The 25,332-nt window shown below is 31.6% G+C and overlaps 2 protein-coding genes across 3 annotated transcripts; both read left to right on the forward strand.

The window, feature by feature from the left end:
• Nucleotides 1-5,000: 5,000 nt before the first annotated feature.
• On the forward strand, nt 5,001-10,799 carry LOC100811270 (chaperone protein dnaJ 15). Of its 2 annotated transcripts, XM_003536627.4 has the most exons (11): nt 5,001-5,566; nt 6,714-6,837; nt 7,546-7,628; nt 7,701-7,812; nt 7,895-7,999; nt 8,116-8,166; nt 8,808-8,897; nt 8,983-9,091; nt 9,198-9,346; nt 9,430-9,483; nt 10,302-10,799. In XM_003536627.4, the coding sequence occupies exons 1-11, from the start codon at nt 5,436-5,438 to the stop codon at nt 10,524-10,526; spliced, it is 1,233 nt and encodes a 410-aa protein (XP_003536675.1). In that variant the 5' UTR covers nt 5,001-5,435; the 3' UTR covers nt 10,527-10,799. The 2 variants fall into 2 exon arrangements, with proteins under 2 accessions (XP_003536675.1, XP_040861927.1); XM_041005993.1 differs by having other exon boundaries at nt 5,005-5,566; nt 7,546-7,812.
• An 11,487-nt stretch (nt 10,800-22,286) lies between these two features.
• Nucleotides 22,287-25,059, forward strand: LOC100811796 (zinc finger protein GIS3). The gene has a single exon (XM_003536628.5). It carries the CDS (start codon nt 24,099-24,101, stop codon nt 24,948-24,950), a length of 852 nt encoding a protein of 283 aa, XP_003536676.1. The 5' UTR covers nt 22,287-24,098; the 3' UTR covers nt 24,951-25,059.
• Nucleotides 25,060-25,332: the final 273 nt, after the last annotated feature.

The raw sequence follows: 25,332 nt of genomic DNA on the forward strand, positions 1-25,332 counted from the left end.
AATCATCCGCAGCTCCCAGATAATGTAAAAAAGAAAAGAAAAAGAAAACTCTGGTAAGAGAGACTAGAGTGAGAGATGCAGAGCATGCGGTGAATATAAAAATACCAACAACTAAGCAAAGAAAGCTGACAAGGCCAGAAATCCTAGCAGGCACAACAGATTTTTCACCAATAGATACTAAGTATTTCTCAAATTAATGTTTTTTAAGCTTAAAGCAAAATAGTCATTGCCTTTGGTAACTTGTGTTGTTGGGCTAGATGATCCACATGGAGCCTCACATTTGATGATGCAGCAATCCAGACACGGCGGTCAACATCAGAATATACATATGCTATAATGTCAAACAAAGATTTTGCTCCACCTTCAATTACTTTCACAATATTAGCTTCTCTACTCCTACGATTCCTGAAAATAATAATAAAAATCCACCCAGTTGCTGACTCCGACATAAAATATCAACAGTTAACTTGTTCAGTCAAAGGTAGGAAGTAATTGAAGGTTAATACTTTAGATATCCACACAGCATCTGCTTTGGCCAGACATTAACTCTCCCATGCATTGGTATTAAAGCATGTGGTGAAAGCTCCAAAAATTTGTACGTGGTTTTGAAGTATTCCTGCAAATGACAATAATTGTGAGCAAAAGGGCATCTAATACACGGATATTATTAACATTATTTTCTTTGTTAGTGTACTTTTGATAGAACCCAATCCCTACTGTTCCTGTACATCCCCCCATGAAGAAGCCTCTCATAGTCTATAATTTAATAACTACATCATTTGCATTTCCAACGTATAAGGTCTTTTCGCACTTACAGACATATTTCCCCCAGATCTTATGTCCAAGGTAGCACTTCCCTGACTGAAATAAAGTAAATTAATAACTTATAGAGTGAAAGTAATTATCAAAAAACCTTGAATATGAAGTAGGTCTTCAAAATTATTGGAACTGCAAAGAGGAAATCAGATGGCTTCAACAATAGATAATATGACACAAATTCAGCATGCCAAATCATTTCTTTCTCTAAATCAAAACTAGGTAGATCATGTATTCCCTCATTAATTCTTGAGAAGAGGATTTTAGTGAAGGTAAGTCTGGCAGCTTGATCCTCCTATAATAATCCTATCATATCTGTCTTCTCCCTATACCTTTATGTCTTTAATAAATTCACTGACCTATAAAGAAAAGGAGGAATGCTTGAAAGTAGATAATCTAGTCTTTTTCAACTTCTAGACAGCAAATAAGCTAATTTCAATAGTCTCATAAACTCAAAAAGTTCACCAACTTGTTTAATATACAATATTTTGTTTTTATTTTTTACCAAATAATAGACATAATTAGTAATTAGAACAAAATACTGCATAAACAGCCCCCATGCACTTCAGAAAAGGCATCATAACTATAAAATAGTTTACGACAATTTCAAGTATCTACAAAACAAAAGTCCAGAATCCAACTAAGATATTGTTCTGAATAATAAGGTATTCAAATGTAATGGAAGTTTCACAACCATCCAAATATGCGAAAAAAACATAAACATACATGAAATTTGAATGTGTATGCATACAAGATAAGTAACAATTCTCTTTGCTTAATGTACTATCCATTATATTGTATGGAATCTTACCCCACGCAATGATCACCTACTATCAAGGAATGAGTATTTGCATGAAGCAGTGCCATATGACCATCTGTACGTCCCTAAACCGAACAAAGTTTTCAAATTCAGCAGAAAATTGAAGCAACTTTATAGAGAACAAATATTTTCTCTCCATTCTTATTACTTCAATACAAACTCAGTTAATATTTAATATAGCTTGAGATATATTTCATTTATTTTTGTCAAAAATAGTTACCAAGAGATACTCAAAAATGGTTTTAGATTTACAATCCAAGACACTCATTCATGCAAAAGCACATGGGATTTAAAGCAGGGACAAAGCAGCAGGTTCACTGTTTGAAGAAACTATCTTAAGAGCCAATTCAACCTAAAAGCTTAATCTGCTAAAATAAAACACCTGAATGATTTTTAATGTACATCTCAAACAAATCTTTTGTGAAAGTTTTTTGTCCTATAAGGTAATGTTAAACTAGTGGATGTGCTGTTATCCCAGTCACAAATCTTAAACAAAATTTTCAAATTTAAATAGACCATAAGATCTAGAAAATTTAAGATAAGATATTGCAAAACTAGGTTATGCACGTGAAAAGTACCGGTGCAAAAATAAGTCTCAATCTCTGACCACCAATGTCAATGTCTTCGTCTCCCGTAACTGGGGTATAGCCAAGTGACCAAACATCTGTTATCATGAAATATCAATTTAACATATCGGTGAAGTATTTTTTTCACATGCGTCATGGGAGAATTTAAAAATCTATAGAAAATTTAGAAACTAATCCCAAAAATTATGTCAAAAGATTGATATTACAGCATGTGTTTGCGTATCGTAGCTTTATTATGTGTTATTAAACTTATAACTCTTTTTTTTAGATAACTTATAAGTCTTTTAGATGTAAAAGAAATAAAAATATCACTCTCCTCCCATTATTTTATTTTCCATTGAAATTGAACAATAGATACCCAAGGGTTGAATTGTATATCAGTTGTCAGATATACATCTATGAATAGCAAATTTAATTGTGAATTGGCTCCAATATGCAACAGAAGAATGTCTATAGCAGTGCTATATAAGCACAAAAAATGCATGAAAATGACAGAAAAATAAGGAGAAAGGTAACTCGCTTACAGTCAATCTGGAACCAAAATTTGGATGCAGTTTGATTCATTTGTTAGGAAAGTTATCAAATCATGATTGATTAGTATCGAAATCCTTTGAAAATAAGTTGTGTGTGCATATAAAAATGGCTCATTATGGTATTGTCAGCAAAAATTAAACTCACATCTTAATGGAATATGATTTTTTTTTCTTATCAATTAAACTAATCTTTTGTCGGCCAAATTGAAATTTTTAATTGAGAGAAACAAGTATAAGCAAAATTGCTAGCTGCCTTATGGCTTTGAGGATTTGGTTACGGGTTATTATGGAACTCTTTTTAAATATGTTGACTTTTGTGTTGATTTCTCTTTAAGAAGTTGCTTTCCTAAACTGTCCAAGACTCAAATGAATTAACTGTAGCTTGAATCATCGGATGAGGAGATCAAGAGTGCTTTGCAACATTGGAGGTTCTTGTTCATCAAAAGTGCTTATGAGGAGAACAATAGTGCTTTGGTTCAAATATCGGAGGTTCTTGTTCATCAAAAGTTCTTATTTGCAGTGCTCTTATGAGTGTTTATTAGAATTATTGAGGGCGCTCTCTCTTATTTCTTGTAAATTTAAATGTTATTGCATTTAATGTTACGTACGGTAGATATTTTTCATCATCTATAGTGTCTTGCTAGGATATTGGTGAATGAATTAAAAATAAATTAAAAAATTTATCGTAAAAATGATAGGAAAACACAAGAAAATCATAAACAACATAATTGTATGTATTTCAATAAAATATTTTTTTAGTTGTTTAACTAGTATTCTCATAACATTAATTAATATTTGTCATAAAATTATTTATTTATCTTTTTTTCTTGATCTCTATGTTGTATTGTATTGAAAAATATTTCTTAAAAATGTTTCGTGAACAAAGTTGAGTTGTATAATAGATAGACTTTTCTACTTTTCTTATATAGGTAAATAATTTCTTTGGATGGTCTTTTCTTTTCATTTTTGGTATTGTTTTATGTCTACCCAAATGTGAGAACAAGTAATTTTTTTTTATGATTTTGATAAAAATTGTTGATTATCATTTTCTTATCATATGCTTTAGAATGAGATAAAAACTTATAAATGATGACAACAAGATAAGGGTTGACATACGATTATTATTTGTATTCTTTAATTAAGTGGTTTAGGATTTAAATCTTGATAATCTTAATTAAAATAATTTGTGTAGTCACTTAAAAACATTAGTACAACCTTTTTTTTATTAGAAGTTTGTTCTTATTTTATTTATTTATTCAATTTTTAAGTGACCAACTTATCTTAAAAGATAAAAATAATAAGTGGTTGAGATATACGTACTTCTATTTTTTAGGAGATGTTTGGTAAGGGAAATAAAAATCCATTCCCATGAATCATAATTTTTTGAAAACTATAATCTTGACAATCATAATTTCTAAAAATCATAAAGATATGTTTAATTAGTACTAATGTATTTATTGGAAAACAAAAATTTTCATGTCTGATAACAATATAACTTTTTCGAATATATAAGATTCTTTTTTAAAAAAAAAATATCTTTTTTTTTAATTTTTTAAATTATTTTATTAAATGTTTTTAACTCTGGTACTCTCTCAATGACTTTTTATGATTGGTTAAAATTTATTAAAATTCATTAATTTTGGTAGTTTTATTTATTGAAAAAGTCTTGAAATTTTGTATTTTCATATTTATAAAATTAATGTTAAATTATTTCGTGTCTATAGTCTAAAAAAAGTTCAAACTCTCAATATCTCATGTAATGGTCGTAAAACTTATACTATTGACTAAAGTTAATAAAAAGTAATTTTTAATTCTCAAATCTATATAAAAAGAAACTAATAGAGGCATTTCATTGCAAATGCAATTATTCATAAAAAGGAATTATCATAAAAGTAAGAACTTTAAATGTCAATAAACAATAATACATTATACAAGGAAATAACATTAGAAAAGTAATACTTTAATATTTGGTCTCAAGAGGAAAAAACACATATCAACAATTGTTTTAGGTAAAAAAAAAAAAGAATATTTTTATATCCGCATAATTTCCTTATATTCACATCAATATTTGTTAGTACTAAATATTTTTATATTAAAAATAAAAAATTAGTTTAAATTCATTCTTTATATAATATGATAATATTTTTATATATCCACATAAAAAATCTAACTAAACAAGTTTAATGAACCAGTGAGTGAAAACTTGCTGTATATAATTGGGGACAGGCATTGACCCTACAATTAAACTAAAAAAAAAGAACTTCGTCATATAGCGGCACGTATTTACATTACAGAAGCCATCCCTATATACGACTGAAACTGAATCGAGTTTTTTTCTGTTCCTGCAAATTCAAAACCCAATCTGAATCTTTTCCTTTCCTTCATTTGAAATTGACCTTACCCACCCAGATCCCAAATTCCCACCTTGTAAATTATCCGCCTTATTTTCCCATTCCAAGGAAAGAAGCCAATCCACGACCGATCCAATGCCGCTTTGAATCGCGTGCCGTCCTCCTTCCGTGGGAACATCTTTGTTGCTTTTGAATTCGATTTTTGGAGCAGTTGGGCCGATGAGTAACATGTCACACTGTTTCTGAAACACAAAAAGACCCTTTTCTTTAATTCCCTTTGGAACTGCTCCGTGTTTGAAGAGTGTAAGAGAGAAGGAGAGTGTAGTGAATGGGGATGGGTTCCAAAATGGAAGGACCGTCTACCCCAGCAATTCGACGTGACCCATACGAGGTATTGTCCGTGTCGAGAGACTCAACCGATCAAGAAATTAAAACGGCTTACAGAAAGCTTGCTCTTAAGTACGTTCTCCTCTTTCGATTCCCGTTTGAGTTTTTCTTTTCTTTTTCTTTTATTATTATTATTGTTGGAATTTTTCATGTGGGTACTTGCATATGCGGTTCTGTTTGTTTTGGAAGCTGCTGTTTTTTGTTTTCTCCAAGTGTGCTAGGTTTTCTTTTGTTTTGTTGTGTAGTTTTTTACTTTCTTATGCAAAGGGAATGGTTTCCATCTTGTTAGATTTCGGAGATTCTTTTTATGCAAAATAGGGTTTCTCTCTGAATTTTTTCTTGTGTTAAACGCTACTACAATCTTCTTAAGCGAGGTTTGTTAATTGAAGAACCTTTGAGGGTGACGAACATTCTTATCTAATCTGATAAGTTGTAACCTTTCGTGTTATAAAGTGCACTGAATCGAAGAAAGGGACTAGGGTGCAGAGATTGGGGAGGAGGATTAAATACGGTTAGGATAAAACTTATTCAGAGTTTCACTTCAGTAATCTATACAATAAAGCTTTGCATCAGTTTTTTAACCGAAGGAGCGGTCTAGTATAGTGGCCATAGCGGACCAAATAGTGGGTGAATAGCGGCTGGGATGACATTGCCTTGTGTTGATTCCAAAAAAACCCTCTGAACAGAGACATTAGGGTTTTTTTGGGGGGCTATTTTTGGGATTTCATATTTCTAAAAATGAAATCTACAGCTGTAATAGTAGTGAAAATGACTAAGAAGACTTGGATTCAGAAGATGATGATTGGTGATTCCTATCTACGAAACTTGTATTTGACTTTTGTTGGTATTTAAGACACCTATGACTTTCTATTGTTAATTATGATCATGAATTCAGAATAAATTTTTTTCATTTTTGAGAATTTGTATGCATACAATATACATTGATAAACTATAAAAATTTCAGAATAACAGCTATCTTGCTATAGCGTTTTATGGGGTCAGCCGCTACTCGCTGCCATCTGGTATTCAAAACTCTAATTCTGTTTTTTGAACCACACCAAAAGCATCTAAGGAAATACAAAGATTTATCCATAGTTATGTCAGTTTTTTGTTTTGGTCTTGTAGAATTGAGGAGTTTGTTTACTTGTTTTCTGGTTAAGAATGACAATTATGATGATAATGTCTGGAATCTTTTTACACATCTCTATATGATTGACAGGTATCACCCTGACAAGAATGCCAGCAATCCTGAAGCTTCGGAGCTATTTAAAGAGGTTGCATATTCTTATAGTATCTTGTCTGACCCAGAAAAGAGAAGGCAGTATGACAGTGCTGGATTTGAGGTCCATTTCTTATTGTCCTTTCCATGTTTTCTCTCCTTTTTCTGTTTTTCATTTTCAACTCTTCCTACAGTGTGAAAACAAAAATATGGTTTTTGACATGGAAGAAAGATAATATTATTGGGCTGGCCAAAGTAGCTAACAGATAAGAAATGCATTGCGTGACTAGTTTGCTGTGTTTCTTATGGGGAGCATGTTTTAACATCTTAATTTTCTGGTGATCTATAACCAAACCTGCCAGATTGTCTTATGTTCTTAACTTTTACATCTCAGGAGAGAGGAATTAAATCATTCATATTGCCTGCCTGCAACTTGGAATTCAAGTAAATTGCATATCTGCAGTTATTATATTTATTTAACCAAAATTGGTTTCATGCATGCTAATTGGGAAATTTTGGTCATTTATTTCAGTGCTGACTTCCTTTACATAAGTGCTAGTTTTTAGTTTTCCTATCTTGATTTCTTTTGGTAGATTATTATCTTTGCCTTCAATCCATACATTCATCTTCATTGATATGGCTTGCCAATTCTCAGAGAATTTAAGTTTCATCAGTATTCTTCTCCTTTTATGGGTGTAAATGGCTCGATTTATGTATCATTATCTGTATATATATCTCTTGAAAGCTTTTTGATGTTTTCATTCATATTCTTCATGATATAGTTCTATTTGAAATGCAACAATCTTTAAGATGTTCTGCCTATACTTATCAGGCCCTTGATGCTGATAGCATGGACATGGAAATTGATTTATCTAATCTTGGGACTGTGAACACAATGTTTGCAGCTTTATTCAGGTGTGCATTTTATTGCATGACTATTTGTTTTCAAAATTATTTTGCTTTGTTTCTGATTCTATTTTGTTACAGCAAACTGGGTGTCCCTATCAAGACTACCATTTCAGCTAATGTTCTTGAAGAAGCTCTGAATGGAACAGTTACAGTCAGACCCCTTCCAATTGGATCATCAGTCAGTGGAAAGGTTCTTACTTTCATCATGATGGATGAAGCAAATAGTCTTCTTGGTGGTGTATTTGTTCCACTTATGTCACAATTTGTTGCAGGTAGAGAAGCAATGTGCTCATTTCTTTGGTGTGACAATAAATGAGCACCAAGCTGAGTCAGGCATTGTAGTAAGAGTTACTTCAACTGCACAAAGCAAATTCAAGGTATCACTTGTTCACTTGTGCCTTTATTATAACAATTCCTTTGTCTGTTCATCTGTTGTGATTTTGCTTCTGGTCAGTATGGTATTGGATTGAAATATTGAAGGCTGATTTTTCAGTTACTCTACTTTGAACAAGATGCGAATGGAGGCTATGGTTTAGCATTGCAGGTAATCTTCTTTGTTCTAGTGCCTCTACAGAATCTACACTTACTCCCTCCTCCCCTCGTGACTTTTTGGTTTAATGGATGAGAGTATAAATCTTGTGATACCAACTCTAGTTAGAATCATTACCCTTGATTCTGTTGAGAGTTCATATCTGGTGTTTTTTTCAACTGTGGATGTGTCTAGACTATTAAGATTATCCAACTGTTATTCGTTAACAAATAGCTCAATTTCTCTCTCCTCCACTCTCTAGCCTCTCACTTTTTGTAACATAATATTGACAGCCATTGAGCATTAGAAAAAAACTTGTTTTTTTAATAAATAAAGTGAAAAGCACGACAGCACAAATCTGAATACTAGCATTAAGCCTTTGGCATTGTGGTAGACTGTTACTTGTGTTTCTCATCTGGATAAAACATCAAAGTTGGCCATGGATTATGTAAAGTGATGCTAAGCTCAAAAGTCACAGACATAATTATTTGTAGGAATAATGTTAAGATACACCACATGAATTGTTCTTAAGCTACTTGTAATTGATTTGTAGATTGCAAAAACTGCAACTAGTTATTTATTGATGCAACACTTATGCAATCTCATTGGAGTGTATATTTATATTTAACTGATATTGTAACTATCTTTCTATACAGGAAGACAGTGAGAAGACTGGCAAGGTGACATCTGCAGGAATGTATTTCTTACATTTTCAAGTGTATAGAATGGATTCGACGGTGAATGCGGTATGAAAATTATGTTCATTAGGTTTCTTTTTCCTTTGGTGCTGGCTGTTTGGGAAGTGGTGGTTACTGTTAGTGCTATGTGCAGTTAGCAATGGCCAAGGATCCTGAAGGGGCCTTCTTTAAAAGGTTGGAAGGTCTTCAGCCTTGTGAAGTCTCGGAACTAAAGCCTGGCACTCATATATTTGCTGTTTATGGTCTGAATAATTTATCTTATATTGTTCTTTTGCCAGTTTAGGCTATTTTTATGTAAAACTATTTTAAGTTACATTACATATACTGATTCAAGTTAATATTGTTTAGGAGATAACTTCTTTAAGACTGCTAGCTATACAATTGAGGCAGTATGTGCAAAATCATATGAAGATACCACCCAAAAACTGAAGGACATTGAAGCTCAAATTTTAAGAAAGAGGAATGAGCTACGCCAATTTGAAGCAGAATATAGAAAGGTTATTATTCTCTTAAGTAATTTATGGTTAGAGTTTGTCTTGAGACACTTGTAGTGAGTGTTGTTTCGCTTAATGCTTTTCAGGCATTGGCACGCTATCAGGAAGTGACAGACAGATACACAAAAGAAAAACAATCCGTACGTACACTTTGTACTTGTGCCACGGTTACAACACCAATGTATATCTAGAAATGCAGGCATTTGCATTATTTTTAATACTAATTTTGCCCACAGTTTAGATGATAATTAGTTGAAAAAGTTGTATCTGTTCCATATAGTTGTGGAAAGCCAGATATGTCACAATTTTCTCACTTGGCTGGCCAAAAATAGGGCCAATAATCAGTAGTTATTTCAAATGTATATAATTAAAAGGGGGTGGGGGCTGGGGAGGCCCGACCAAGAAAAGGGTATAATGGAGTTGGTGGTGGATCTATGGACATGGAGATCCCTTATATCAAAAGTCTTCCTAGTGGGTGAATCTGTACATGGAGGCTAGGCGGCATGTCCCACGGCCGTGGAATGGTGGAGAGCATGGCGGTGCAAGGTAGAGCATGTTTCGCTTGAGGGAGAGGCTACCTTGTGAAAGAATCTCATATTTGAGGGAGAGGTTGTTGGAGTACAAGTGAGGTGAAGTCTCACATTAAATAGAAATGAGAAAATTGAGTACTATAAAAGTGAGAAGAAAATTCATAAATCCAAGCCATGAAGTTTTGGATTAAAGTGTGATGTTAAGTTCATTTTATGTGGTTAACAAAGACATTGAGGAAATTATGGAACCATGATTTAGTTGATTTCACCATTTCCTTTGCAATTTTTTTGAATTTGAAAAAAATAAAGTGAGAACAAGGTGATACTTTTGTAGTTATAGGTGAAAAATATGTGAACTGAAAATAAATTGTTATTTTTTTTGTTAAATCTTTGTGACATTATTGAGGCCTATCTGCTTTGGTATCCAGGTAGACGAGCTTCTGAAACAAAGGGATGGTATCCATTCTTCCTTCACCATTGTGAAGTCAACCAATATTAGTGGAAGTGGTAGCAATTTAAGCAATGGAAGTTCTAGCAAAATTAATGGTGACGAGAGTCCAGGGGAAGATGGAGGGTCAGATGGCAAGGATAAATCAGGCAAAAAGAAATGGTTTAACTTGAATCTTAGGGGTTCTGATAAGAAGTTGATTTAATATTATTAATTAAACACTTGATTTATTTGTCAGTTTCAATCAGCTTGGGTTGCAGTTTTTGTCTAGATTATTTTTCTCTGCTTGGTTCAGCCAAGCTGGTTAATCTGTTCATTGGTAATGTGATGCATTCGAATGAAGGTATACAGTATTTATCTTACTGTTTCCAATATTTTTGTTACTCCGACAGACCCACATCATCCAATTTCCTTGTAGCGACCTGTATACTTATAATTTTTATATTGTTATTTTGTAATGATATATTCATTTTTGTAAGTTACTTTCTTCATCCTTGCTCTGTGACTGTATTTAACACTGCAGCCTCTTCGAAAAAGATAAAAACTGTATACATATATAATATATTTATATTACATAACTGAATCTTTATTTTTGAAAAGAGGATAATTTTTATAGAAAATAATTATAATGTAGCGATTATAATATTTTTTAATTATAAATTATCACTCATGATAAAATTATTAATTTTTTATTTAAATGTAATTTTGGTTTTATTATTTTAAAATTGAGTCATTTAGTTTTTGTATTTTTTAAAATTGGTAACTCTAGTCTCATTATTTTAAAAAAGAGAGACATTTAGTCCTTCGATTTTATAAAATTTGTAATGAGAAAAAGGAGTATATATTGATAGTGTAAATTTTTTTACCGTCATTTAATTACAATTATATTTTTTTTTTCATTTATAATATTCGAATCCAAGACCTTATTTAAAAAAATTAAATTCAAATTCAGAATCATTCAAATCAATTACTTATTAATGAATGCTTTGATACTTCCTTTGTGAGAGAAAAAAACATATCATATCAATTAAGAAACTAAGTTAATTATATGTAATTGCATCAACTTTAATTAAAAAATTATTTTTTTCTCAACTTATTCTTCATTAAAACTTAGAATTAAGGATATAAAAGAGTCATTGAATCTAATAACTTAATTAAATGAAGGTTATTTTAGAAATGTTAACATTATATAAAATATAAATAGTTAAAATATTTTTATATTTGAAATTAAAAAAAAAAAGTATTTTCTTATATTTAAGACCACAAAGAATATATGTTAAAACATCAAGTATGTCGTAATTGACTTTGACTTAATTTTGGTATAAACTTATACTTTCAATCTCTATTATTAAAAACTTTTTATCCACATTCATTAATTTGTATGTGTAATCATCTAACATTCAAACATTCATGTGTACCCAAAAAAAAAATGTCACATTTATTAATTGGTATGTGTAACAGTGTAAGTGTTGGCACTTGGCTGAGATTCTTTCCTCCCCAAAGCTTTTGTCGTGCCTTTAACTCCTTATATTTTGATAGGGCCTAAAATTGGTTTTTTAGTTGAGCCTAAGATAATAAGCCCAACTCTTTGAGTTTGGAAATAGTTTGCTACTTTGTTTGAGCAGAAACTTTGGGTTGGGCTCCTTAAAATTTGAGAAAAATGTTATACACTAGAATCCTTTATCAAGAATTTTTTGACAAAAAGAAAACATATTTTTTTTATGATAATTTCATAATCGAGTGGGTTGTACCATATTCGATCTAATAATTACTCTTTTGAATCTTATTCAATTTTTTTTTTAAAAAAAATATTTAATCATTAAGGTAAAATATATTTTGGGTCTCTTTAAAAATTTTCAAATTTAATTTGTCTTCCAAAAAAATTAAGTCCTATTTTCATTTCTCCAATTTAGAAACTCATTTTTTCTAATCCTCAAAGTGTCTCTTCTAACAGTTTATATTCACCATTAAATGTAAATTATAACCAACAATAGCTGAAATCATCAACTTTGTTGAAGTCCCCTTTATCTATTTTTGGATCATAGTAATCTTGAAAAGTGATAATAACTCTTCAAAGGAAAAAGTTAGAAAAAAAAGAAGTAAATAATCATTTTTGTTCCTGAATGTGTAATTCGCTAACTAATGCGTCCCTTAAATATGAAATTATAAAATTTAGTCTCCGAAAGTGTAAAAAGTGCGACAAATATATCTGATCATTAACTTTTATCCATCATCGTTAATAAAATAGCTTACATGACACAGAGGAACAAATTTGTCACTAAAATGATTGTCAACGTGACCATCCTTAATTATCAACATAGGGACATATTTGTCATATAATATTTTTTTAACTTTTCGTCTTTCCACTCTCTGGGAATAGGAATGGTTATATAGTCACTTTTGTCCCTAAATGTGTAATTCGCTAACAAGTGCGTCCCTGAAAAATGAAAATACAAAATTTACTCTCCGAAAGTGTAAAAAGTGCGACAAATATATTCAGTTGTTAACTTCTGTCCATCACTGTTTATAAAATAGTCAAGATTTGAAGAAGTAAAATATGAGATATATTTATCTTTTATTTATAGTAAATTGTGACTAATTATTATAATTTGAAAAAAATTGTAATAATTGATACACTGTTACAATGTTTATTTTGGTAAACTGATATAATGTTTATTTGAGATAATTTCTATTGTGACATACAAATTATGGTTGATAATCAATATTATCGTTATTATTATGTTTGTGTTTAAATTATGTTTGCCAATATATATTTTTTAAGTGATTATTGTAATGTTATGCTTGAAATTATTAAAAAAAGACAAAAATTTATCTTCAAATTATATTTTACCCTTAAATGAAATGAAATTTCAAGCCTAACAAATTACTCCAATAGAAATATATTAATATTTAGGTCCAATAAAAAAAATAGTGACATTTTCATCCAATAATGATAACTTATTGACATTTTGGTCCAATGGAATGTATTGGTATTTAGGTCCAAAAAAAATCATTGACATTTTCCTCCAGTAAAAAATATTAACATTTTCGTCCAATAAAAAATTACTAATATTTACGTCCAAAAACTGCATCTTCCTGATATTTTCGTTCAATCTAGTCAGCATTATCACGTTGACCATTTCAGTGACAAATTCGTCCTTCTGTGTCACGTAGGCTATTTTTATTAATGGTGACATACAGACGTTAATGGTCGGATATATTTGTTGCATTTTTTATATTTTTTGGGACTAAATTTGATATTTTCATCTTTCATATATGCATTTGTTAGTGAATTACACATTTAGTGACAAAAATGACTATTTATCCTATGATTTATTTGGGGAAAAATTAAAAATGTTGGATGACTCAAAATTACAATACATGAGTGAATGAATATTTTCTAAGATGCTATGTAATAAAGGAGTTTTTTTCTTTTTTCTTTTTACTGAATATAAGAAAGGAGTTAAGTTGTAAAATAAAACGACAGTTATATTGATGTCATTTAAGAAGTAATAATATTCTCTAATAGCCATTTTAAAAAATAAAATAAAAAATCAACTCCCTGCCATATCGTGGTACTTTTGAAAGGAACAAATCAATATATTGGTTTCTCTTAAAAAAATTATTATTGACCTTACCGTTTGACTCATAAGAAACTCTACACTGGGTCTAAGATGCTATTATCATATCTTCATTAACTTGCAAACAATAAATTCCAAACCTAATCCAGCAAGGTTTCTTGTACACTCTATACTTGCTCTCGTGACTTGGTTTTACTTGATTTCGATTCCTAACCAATATATGCCGGCATCGATAATTTGCCGAAATTTTCCAATGATTGATTAGAAATTTGAACATTCACGCATAACATAATATAGTCATATATATATGTTGAAAATAAGTACCATAAATTGGAACACTATTTAGCTTTAGAAAATTTGAGCAGACCAGTTTTTTTTTGTTGGAAATTCAAGCAGGCCAGTTATTGGACGTTTACTACTGCTAACTTTGTTTTCGTGGGCTCTATCGGCGAAAACTTCTAAGTTTAACAATTTGGTTAGAAAATAAGTACCAATATTTAAGCTCTATTATCTTTTTCTTTTTCAAGAATTATAGAAAGGCACAAAATGCCTCTTTTTCCCTTGTTAGGATAACATTGGTAATAATACATTGACTTCATTGCAATTTCTTTTTTTATTTTTCCCAATCCAACCTTATTTGGAAAAGTACCTTGATTTTTGACAAAAACTTGCTTTCAACTAATTCCATGTATTAGCCAATGTGGCAATTTGGTTAAAAAAATGTATTGGCCATAATTTGACAAAAAGTTATTATTTGAAGATAAAACTATAATAATAATTCTTAATTGGTTGCAACGAATTTAATTATTTATTTTGGGCATAAAATTAGTCTTGGATTTACTGAATTAGGTTCCTCCTTCGATCAAGCTTAAGGTATGAGAATCTAATGTAGAATTGGGTTTATATGCAACAGTTTTGCGGACAGTTTCCTTAGCAATAAATTATCTCATTTTCGTACGTATAGGTTGGTGGGTAGCTAAGTAAAGCATGTTTTTTCTCATTGTTGTTTAAGGACAAAACTTAATTTACTCAACGGTTCTATCAGGAATTCAGCCTGAAAGTTCTTTCACATTAAGACTATATGAGTTCTCTTCTCATATCAATTCTATTATAATTCATTTTATATTTACTACTACTGCCTTCGCATGCAATTGAAAAAATAAAGAGGAGATCATAATAATTAATAAGACATTATTTGAATTGGAAAACAAATATTTCTGGCATATTAGTGAATATATAATAGTCTAAGTATAGCAAGATTTCGAGCACCGTTTCAGTCAACTTCATCTAATTTTACATTTATATGAATACTTTATTGTTATATACTATAGTCTCTATTAGTTTTGATCATAGGAATCTGAATCAATATTAATTTTTCTTTACAAGAAAGACAAGAGTTCCAGAAAAATGAAAGTTGTCTTATGTTTGGCAAAGGTGGGGGGAATGAACATTGAGAATCTAGGTTGGAGAATGAACACATATAGATTAAAAAAATTCCAATCATAGGAAATGGAACTTAATTAAATAGGAATCAATGTGGAACAGCCAAAATTGGTATGTGGTATGTGGTAAGTGATCACTGGTCAATGAAGATAATTAATCTGGAGGGCTGCAAACAGTTTAGTGCCCATGTGGAACTAACAAAAATCCTGTGAGAATACCTCTTGTTTTCTTTATTATAGATTGGTGATAATGTTAGATTTTGTCATATATGTCACGTGAAAATGTCCCCTAAGTATGGATGCCTTTGGGTTATATGTTATGTGAGTGGCATATTACATTAGCATATATAGTCGTCTAAATGTTCGTCACTTTATTAGCAAACCGCGCACTTGTTCTTGTCTCATTGATTGACTACAGTTCCCTGCCCTAAGATCTATCAAAAACTTCATTCTCGGGAACTTTATATGCATATTTAAAACTCATAAAAAGCACAAGGGATTTTCGAATTACGTTCATTTTTTTTGTTATAAATGTGGACATTGTTGACCATTTAATCTAGGCTTACCTTTCACGTTGATTACATTATTAATTCTTTAGTTTTGTTGATTATACGAGAGAGAGAGAAAGAGAGAAGACTACACATACTTAAAGCTAACTCCACCCCCATAAAACATCCAACAATTTGGTTTTTAAATAGGGAGAATATTAATTTTTAAATGAAGTAGGTAATGTCACTTGGAATACATGGAGGGGCTAATTGAGTCATACCCACATTGTTTGGGGGTGCTTAAAAAGCACTTTGAACATATCTATAAAAAGGATTTCCAACTTGAAATCTAAGTCACATTGAGGTTATCTTTTAATCCTTTATGGATGCTTCCAAAGTAATGGTTGCAAAAAGAAACAAAGATGATTAGAAAGTTAATGGGGGGTTCTAATATGATAGGATTATGTCTATCAATTATCTTATTAAATATTTTGATTTATGATTTCATTGGTTAAATTCACTATAAGCACAACTTGGTGGGCCATAATCACGATCCGGGTGATCTTAATGATAATATGGGCGTCACTTCAATCAACAACAACAAAAGAAAGCATGATTAATGCCCTCCAGGGAAGTGTTTTTTTCTAAATTTGATGGTGGAAACCATTACAAGTAGTAGTTCAAAAATTTAATAAATTAACACCAATTAATTCTTTTGAGGACAGTTGTTTATCAATCAATACTAATTGTAAAGTGTGATTGGGCAATCTTCTCAGCATCCCCAACTTAATCATATCAAAGACATACTATAAATTTTAAGTGTTCATGTGGAGCAAGTGCATGCCATAAAACTTTCATGTGGTCCCAACGCGGGTAGTGCCTACTTATGTAGGTCAAAATAGTATAGGTAAAGAGTTTTTTTTTTTTTTTTTTTTTGTAGTAAGGTACTAAATAGCTTAGTTAAGTGTTTATTGCATTAAGTATTTAGTATGTATAAATTATTTCCGTAAGTTGTTTTATAAAGCATATTCAAATAAGTTTAAAATAACTTGTGAATATATATTAATAGTAAAAAAATATTAGTTATTGGTATTAATTACCTTTTGTTACTATATAATTTTCATTATGAAAATTATTTTTTTATATAAATGAAAATTAAATTATTAATAAAAATATTTTATATCTATATTATTAACACAATAGATTAGACATGGCAATGGGGCGGGTCGGGTACGGGTATTGTCTCCCCAATCCCTTACCTCGACTCCTCGACATATCCCCATATCCGTACCTGATACCCGACGGGTTTGAGTTTATTGTCCCATCCTCGTACCCGTCGGGTATCGGGTATCCCTAACCCCGTTCCACACACCATTTAGAAAAATATTTTTTTTTTGTAAAAAAATATTAAAAATTTGATTTTAGAAAAAAATAAATTGATTGTTAAACATTTATTTTTAACTACTTATATATCAATAAATTTATTATAACACGTGTGTCTACATAAATAGTTAAGAAAATAATATTAAATTATGTAAAAGTATTAAAATAAAATTAACTAGTAATAAAAATTATATGCCTTTTGATTAAATTATGCAAAAATTCTAAAGATTTTAAGTGGCGGGGCGGGTTCGGGTTCGGGGTCGGGACGGGTCTAGTAATCCCATACCCGTACCCGTACCCGACTTTTGGTTATCGGGGAAAATCTGAACCCGTACCCATACCCGGTTAACTCGGGTATTACCCGTCAAAGTCGAGACGGATTCGGACGGGTACCCACGGGTACGGGTTTTCTTGCCATGTCTATAATAGATCATATTAATTGATTATTATATTAGAAAATATAAATGACTATAACACCAATTGACGTGTCAAATAGTTAGTGTAAAGTCATAATATCTATATTAAAAAAGATAGAACAACATAAGAAAATACGAGTAATAGAAAACTGGGTAAAAAATCAAAACAATTTAGAGACATTTTGGTTGTTAATTTTAAAAATTAAAAAAGATATATTAATTTAATTTTTTTAAAAATATTTTATCAAACAAGATTTTTTCTTTTAAAAATGAAAAACAAATGCCCTTAACCTATAGTATGATACTATTTATTTTTTCGTTCATTCAACTGAATCCTAAGTTCACCACTGGCTATTCTATTTGGGCAATTTAATTTAATAATTTTTTTGGTGAGAATTTAGTTTAATTAATTGAATATGATGAAAGAGAAGGTCATAATTTTGAGTGGGATGCCTGAATCAGTTACAAATAGTAGATCGGACTGCAACGTTATTGCACCAGATCGTCAGGATATGATTCGGAAATTACTTATAATTGCCAAACATCCTAATCAAACAAATTAAAGCCGAGTGGGTAGAAGAAGAAATTAAGAAAGCCATTTATGGAACGCAACAACACACAAGATGAAGCCAAAAATTGGTACAAACATTTTGGTTGGTCACCCCTGGTCACAACAACAACCACTGTCTCTACATGAAAGTGCTTTTAACCTTTTTGAATGAGACTACACACATCTATATGAGATTGTCAATTTCATATGCATATATATGTTTTGTGTGTGTGTGTGTGTGTTTTGCTTGAGGGGAGGGGGGCTGTAGTGAGTAGTGACAGAGGCTGACTCCCTGAGCCTCAACCTATGGGTAATTGTTTTTTGTTATTCCCTTAAAAATATTTATTGAATTATTTTTTTGTGATATCGAGTTGGATAAAATTGTTATAGAAAATAAAACTTTCTTCAAAATCTTTAATGTAACTGCATACGCTTTTAAAAACTCAAAATTCGTAATTTAGTGAAAATAATCCAATTGACCCACGTGTCTAATATAATTAACTAATTGAATGAACTTTATAACCATTGCACAGGTTTTCCATCATATTTACACAAATTGAACAGACATATATTACTATTATAATAAATAATAAATCGCCCAACATCATTTTAATCACACAGTATTTATTAAAAACATTTGAAATCCTGAAAAATTCAAAAAAAAATTATTTTTTACAATTCAAAAAAAAAATTATCATCGCTAAATTAATTTAAAGAATCATAAAAATAGAAATAATGAATTTATCATTGCTAATTAGGATCATTACTACTTAATTAGAGATAGAGATTTGAAGTTCAACTCCTAATCTCCTGGATATGCATTTGCATTCAATACTTATAGATAGTTTTGACTACAAGAAAAGCTCAAATTAGTCAGTCAATTACCATCGGCCTCTACCTTGACACTAAATGATTAGATGACACTAAACCACTATTAAAATGCTTCTTGTTATTTTTAATATATATATTTTAATTATTATCATTGGTCAAACATGCATTAATTAATAATTTATCAGAATTTCATTTGAACCCGAACACATAAAGCTATTCCAAACTAACTTTTTAAAATTTAAAATGTATCTTGTATTTCTTATTTTATCATCAACCTTCTTCCCTTCCCACTTTGTTAGCCTCCTTCTTACTCTTTCCCTTTCTTTTCTGTCCTTTTCATTTATTGATGATGTTCTTTTCTCTGTGTTATAAGTGGTTTTCGAGGTAATGAATATCAACGAAGATTGAGAATGGTGATTTTAGGTTTGTGGTGGTGGTTGCTTCTTTTCTCTTATTGGTATTTTGTTTTTGCATGTAGTGGTGGCTCTATGCGATGGCGATTTGAGGTGTATTTTTGGGTGTAGCATGGTGGCTCTATAAGGAGTATGATGGTGGTTTGGTGAATGTGGGTGGCAATGTGTGATGGCACTTTGGGGTTTGGTGAATTTGGGTGGTGGTTCTAGGGAAAAAAGAAGAACATTATAGACAATGACATTCTTTTTGTTCAACTTTCACAATTTTGTGTTGACTTAAACGATGACTTAAAGGTCAAACATATTTAACTGACAACCTCTAATTAATGTCTATTTGATTAATATTGGTCATGAAGTCATCACTTAATCGACACTAAAGTAAAATTTGTATTAATTTTTAACCATCATTGTTACTTTTGATTGTCACTCATTCTTGGTTCTCTTATATTGAATTCTGTCCATCATCTAAATAAAAGAAACATTGTGTTACATATTAACATGAATTTCATTTATTTTATAGAACGCTTAAACTTGTTATCCTCATTCTCACTTTTCTTTCTCTTCACATAAAACATTTATTTTTGCTAAATTACAATTTTAGTAATTTTGGTCTCCCTATTTTTTCCACAATTTTAATTTTTTTTTATTCTTAATTCATGATTTTGCTAATTTAAAATTTTAGTTTTTCTCCCATTTTGCATATATAGATTTTTTTTTCCTTCTAATTGAACCCTAAATCTAACATATTTTTAAGTTACCTTCAATAAATAACTCAAGCAATTAAAATGTAAAAATAAAAGAAATAAATATATGTAAAATTAAAGATTGGACTAAAAACAGAAAAAAATACGAAAACAAAATCGTAAATCAAGAATTAAAAGCCAACTAAAATTACAATTTAATGTTTTTTATATTTTTGAATTTTGGATAAACGGTTCGACCACTGTGGATCAAAATTTTATTAGTCCAACTCCTATTTAATATTGGGTTAATTGGGTCCATTTACTGGATTCAACCCATTTTCATGTTTCTTAAAAATATAACCTTATTAATTTGAATCGCCGGAGAGATTGTGCTAATGATAATTTATAATTACGAATCTAGGAACTACGCAACCATTAAGAAGGATCACAATTAAACATTCACTGCAAAGGTGATATGTGGCGAGGGATATATTATAAATATATTTTTCTTACATGAGAGGAAATTAGACTAATTTGGAGGGAATGGTTTAAAATAAAGAATAAAATATAACGCATATTGGAAGGAGGGGACAAGGTGGGTCACAGTAGGAGTTGTGACGAAGACTTTAGAATTGAAGAAGGCTTTACTTTTCTATTTTTAAATTGTATGATAAATATCGGTATAAGTATTATGATTATGATTAATTATGCTTTTTAAGTGGGAGATTACAAGCCTACAAAAAGCTCTCACTCTCACTCTCTCGGAGTTAGTAAGATTCGCAGAGATCTCTCTCAAAGCTAGAAAACCAATATATAAATTATATAGATATAGATTTCAACGTCAATCACGCAAACATCATAAACAATAATTCATCATCATCAACACGTAACGGTGGGGACCCAAACCCTAAGTTTCGCAAACACACACCTGAACGTTATAATATTCAATTCAATACACTCCATGTCATAACACTAAAAATGCCCTTTCAGACAAGCCAACTCGGAAGTGTACAATAAGTAAAGTATCCACTTTTTTTTCCCGTGTCCTCTCTATCTCAAAACTTAGTATGAGCCACAAAGCCAAGCTCCAAGCTTATTCTTGAAACTTTGACTTTATTCACTAAATTGCCATCATGGCTAGTGATGGCATCTGTAAGAAGAATCCAAGTAGGAATAATGTGAAATTAAAGGATAAAGATGTATGGAAATTAATTTCATGCTATTTGTACATAACAGTAGGCTGATATATATCTTGTCTCTAATATCACACAGATATATACCGTGATATTTTTCCTAATTACAGACAAGATATCAGTCTGAAAATTTAACACCATGAAATAAAAAATATATAAATATAATAAATAATATGACATGATAAAAGAAGGTATATAAGATGAAACGATATATATATATATATAGCTAGAATGAGATGTATAAGGGCGATTAGGATGTTGACACGTAGGTCATGCAGCAGTGATTAGTGGGGCGGTGTTAATTAGACCTGAGCGCCATATATGGTCCAATTTAGGATCTTGGATGCTATACTATGAAAGCTCCTCTGTCTATCTCTCTTTGTAGGGACACTTCTACTTTTTCTGGAGAGAGATATGTGCGATAGTGGTGGGTGAAGGTGTCGGCTTATACTTATAGATTGAGCCAAGAAATGTTTGTGTAATAGTAATATTTTAATTTTCAGATGAATTTTGTAAAAATTTTACTAAGTAATATATTATTAGCTAGTGTTTTTCATTCACGTGATTGTGTGAGAGAAGCTAAAAATGGAAAGAAATATAAAATAAACTAGTGAGCTAGGTATGGAAGCGGTTCAATATCTAATTTTGGGACATTCAATTGCTTTCATAATTCTTTGTATCAGCTGCAGAATTAGTTGGAGTCAGCAGAAGCCAGGGTGGGAGGATAGAGACATGGGCTTCACGGTGGTTTATTGGGTTGCGTTCCTTCTTCAATAAAATGTTTTAAATGAAAGAATATAGTATATGATATTTCAAAAGTGTCCAAAAACGAGAACTTTCGATTTCAAATGGAACATCTGTTTTCTGAATTGATGTTTGATTAATTAATTGTTTAACAATCTTAAATAAAGTCATGGAGAAAAGGGTGGCATGAGCATTATGGAGAGATATATATAGTATGTGTGTACGAGTCATAAATGAATTGGGGTTGAGATGAGCTGAAGTTCGAGTTGAAAGTCAGACCTTTAGCAAATGTTTATCAGTTGATTATGCAATTGGTGGTAAGCCTTTGATTGGTCATCTCAGGCAACGTTCAAATGCATGAAATAAAGGTAAACAATTGCCAAACATCTAAAATTTTCTAACCTGTTGAAAATTCTTAGGCCCAGCTTATTAGACATCGTGTATAGATGTAGAGACGAAGTATTTTTAACATATACAGTACATATATTCGATTCTGACAGTTTTAATCTTAAACGAGTTTCTGTGTTATTTAATTATAAATAATTATTGATAGGACTTATAAGATAATTTTTAAAAAAATTAATAAATTTATTATAAATTATACTTTTTATTGAATGATAGTTTAATTTAGTGCAAGATCATTTTTTTAATATTAAATAGAATACTTATAGTAAGACAGCCTAGCTTAAAATATTTCTCCAACCCTAGCTTATTCAAAAAGAGAGACTCCAAAGACTCTTTCTCTCTCTACTGATATGAGTTAGACATGCAAATTATTAAAGTCTGTGATGGGTTGGGATGATAAAACAAGGAATGGGTCCAACTGTCTATTAAATTTTGAATAAGTTAGTGAGCCAGTTTAATGCCTTTGATAGTGCTACATATATAATATATAATTCAGCAAATGCAAGTTGATTGGTTGAGACTATGAGTTGCCCTATAAAATAGCTACCCTTTTATTTTTTTGGTGAGTCACACCTACTATAACTATATATGCATAATATATGTACAGTGTCTCGTACATACACGAGGGAGAAGTGTGTGAGCTGAAAAGATATCGAATGATATAATATGACTCCGCTTCAAAGCCAATCATTTTATACAAGACTTTCATCGATCCCGTGCCATACGCCCATCACATGCATCACATTCTCAAACCCAGTAGCCCTGATTCCATTTCCCAACGATTTTTTGCATATATATAACAAAGCTGGCTGTCTTGTTTCTTTTGCCACCCCTAGGATTAAATAAAATTGATTTTGAAGTAACATAATTCATATTCAATTTTTAATTTTATTTTAAAAGTAAGTCAGTAGAAACACTGGACGTATAAAAAAAATTAATATAAAAATCATTTAAAACTATTTTAACTCAAAATAAATTTTATACTTTGAATTAATTCTTTAACATGAAATTAAATATACAAACATTTACTTCAAATTAATTATGCTGTAACTGATATTTTAAAATGATTATGGATAACTTAACGTGATATTTTAAACATTTCTTCAAACACGCACAAGTGTGTAAATAAATAAATGTTTAAAAAATGAATTTAAATAGAATTAATCATATAAAATTAATTTTAGTTAAAATTAATTTTAAAATATATCATTTGCGTGTGAATATTTACTGAAAATAACATTAGATAGTATTTCAGCTTAATTATTCTATATCATCTGCCTTGAATTCCTACATGCTATAAGGTCACCTTTGTAATTTGAACAAACGAGAAAAGGGCAAATGGAGATAAAAAAAAAACTGTAATCAAGAGACAAATTCCAAGCCTTTGGGTCCCTTGGCTGTGGGTCTTCTAGGGTTGTGTTCCCATATTTTCACACACTTTCTTCTCCTTGGGACATCCGCAAGGACCCCACCTTTCTCACCCTTTATTTGCAAAATTTCTACACAAAATTTGCTTTTTGTCGAAACCCATTGAATCCTGGGTATAAATAGGCCCCAACACATGCAACAAACTACTCCTTAATACAAACACATTAACTACCCTTCTTTCTTGTTCCACACTTTCACTACTACCCCTTCCTTCCTTCTCATGGAAACCACCCAACTTGACTACAACACTAAAAAAACAAACCCCACTTCCCCAACGCGCTTGAAGCTCTTCGGTTTCAGCGTACACCACGAAGACATCATGGACGAAGACGAGGTGGCGCATGATGACGTGGCAGACTCCACCACCAAGGTCACTTCTTCCACTTCCCCTTCTTCCCCGTCTGACTCGCCGGACTCCTCCGTCGCCGGTGCCGGACCACCTTCCTCCGCCGACCGGAAATACGAGTGCCAATACTGCTGCCGAGAGTTCGCAAATTCACAAGCACTTGGCGGACACCAGAACGCGCACAAGAAGGAGCGTCAGCAGCTGAAGCGGGCGCAGTTACAGGCCTCCCGAAACGCCGCCGTTTCGTTCGTTCGGAATCCGATGATCTCCGCCTTCGCCCCTCCGCCGCACCTTCTGGCTCCGCCGGGGACCGTGGTGGTCCCGGCGGCACCTCCCTCGTGGGTGTACGTGCCACCACGTGCCGCGCCTCCTCCCTTCCACGTGTCAGTGTCGCACGGTTGTGCGTTCCCGTCGGCGCATGGCAACAGCAACAACAACGGCTTCAGCAGCAGTAGTAGTAATAATAGTAATAACGTGACCATAACAACGGGTGTGAAATCTGCGGGTGCTGGGATGTTTCCCTATGTTGGCGTTGTAGGAGATTCTTCGTCATTAGCTTTGTCAACGGTGCAGGTTCAGGCCCGGGCCCACCACGCTAGGATTGATGGGCCCTCTTTGAGTAGGTTTTCCAAAGGTGACAGTGGGCCCAAATTTGATGATGCATGGGGCTTGGACTTGCACCTTAGTCTTGCGCCAGCTGCGCCCTCATCTCTCGGCTCGGCTTGAAATTCTGTGACTGTGAGTCTAATAGTAGTCTCTTTGTTCAGGCTTGACGCGCCGTTTAAAGGCATATCATGGCTGTTTCAGCTTCATATAGTGTACATTTTCATATTCACTTCCTATTTTTTCAAGCGAATTATTTATTTCACTTAGTACATATTTCAACCGCTCCTATAGACCACACACTCTAACTTGATTTTTACTTCACTATAATTCAAAAAACTGAAGTAACTTTGTGTTTTAATTCTCTTTCATTTGTTTATAATACCCATCATAGTTCTTAACACATGTGATCAGGAAATTTGATGTCCAAAGTCTTGTATATAAAAAAATATGTTGAGAAATATTGATTTCTTAAATAAATAATGTTAATACTTTAAAGAATTAG

This window comes from Glycine max, chromosome 10 (assembly GCF_000004515.6).
Source record: "Glycine max cultivar Williams 82 chromosome 10, Glycine_max_v4.0, whole genome shotgun sequence".
Taxonomy (NCBI): Eukaryota; Viridiplantae; Streptophyta; class Magnoliopsida; order Fabales; family Fabaceae; genus Glycine; species Glycine max.

What these genes read in the sequence shown, in the direction of transcription:
- LOC100811270 (XM_041005993.1), top strand. Translation starts at nt 5,436, where the DNA reads ATGGGGATGGGTTCCAAAATGGAAGGACCGTCTACCCCAGCAATTCGA. An exon ending in ATGACAGTGCTGGATTTGAG is followed by an intron (nt 6,838 to 7,545) that starts GTCCATTTCTTA and finishes TATACTTATCAG; the next exon opens with GCCCTTGATGCTGATAGCAT. An exon ending in TGGATTCGACGGTGAATGCG is followed by an intron (nt 8,898 to 8,982) that starts GTATGAAAATTA and finishes TGCTATGTGCAG; the next exon opens with TTAGCAATGGCCAAGGATCC.
- LOC100811796 (XM_003536628.5), top strand. Translation starts at nt 24,099, where the DNA reads ATGGAAACCACCCAACTTGACTACAACACTAAAAAAACAAACCCCACT.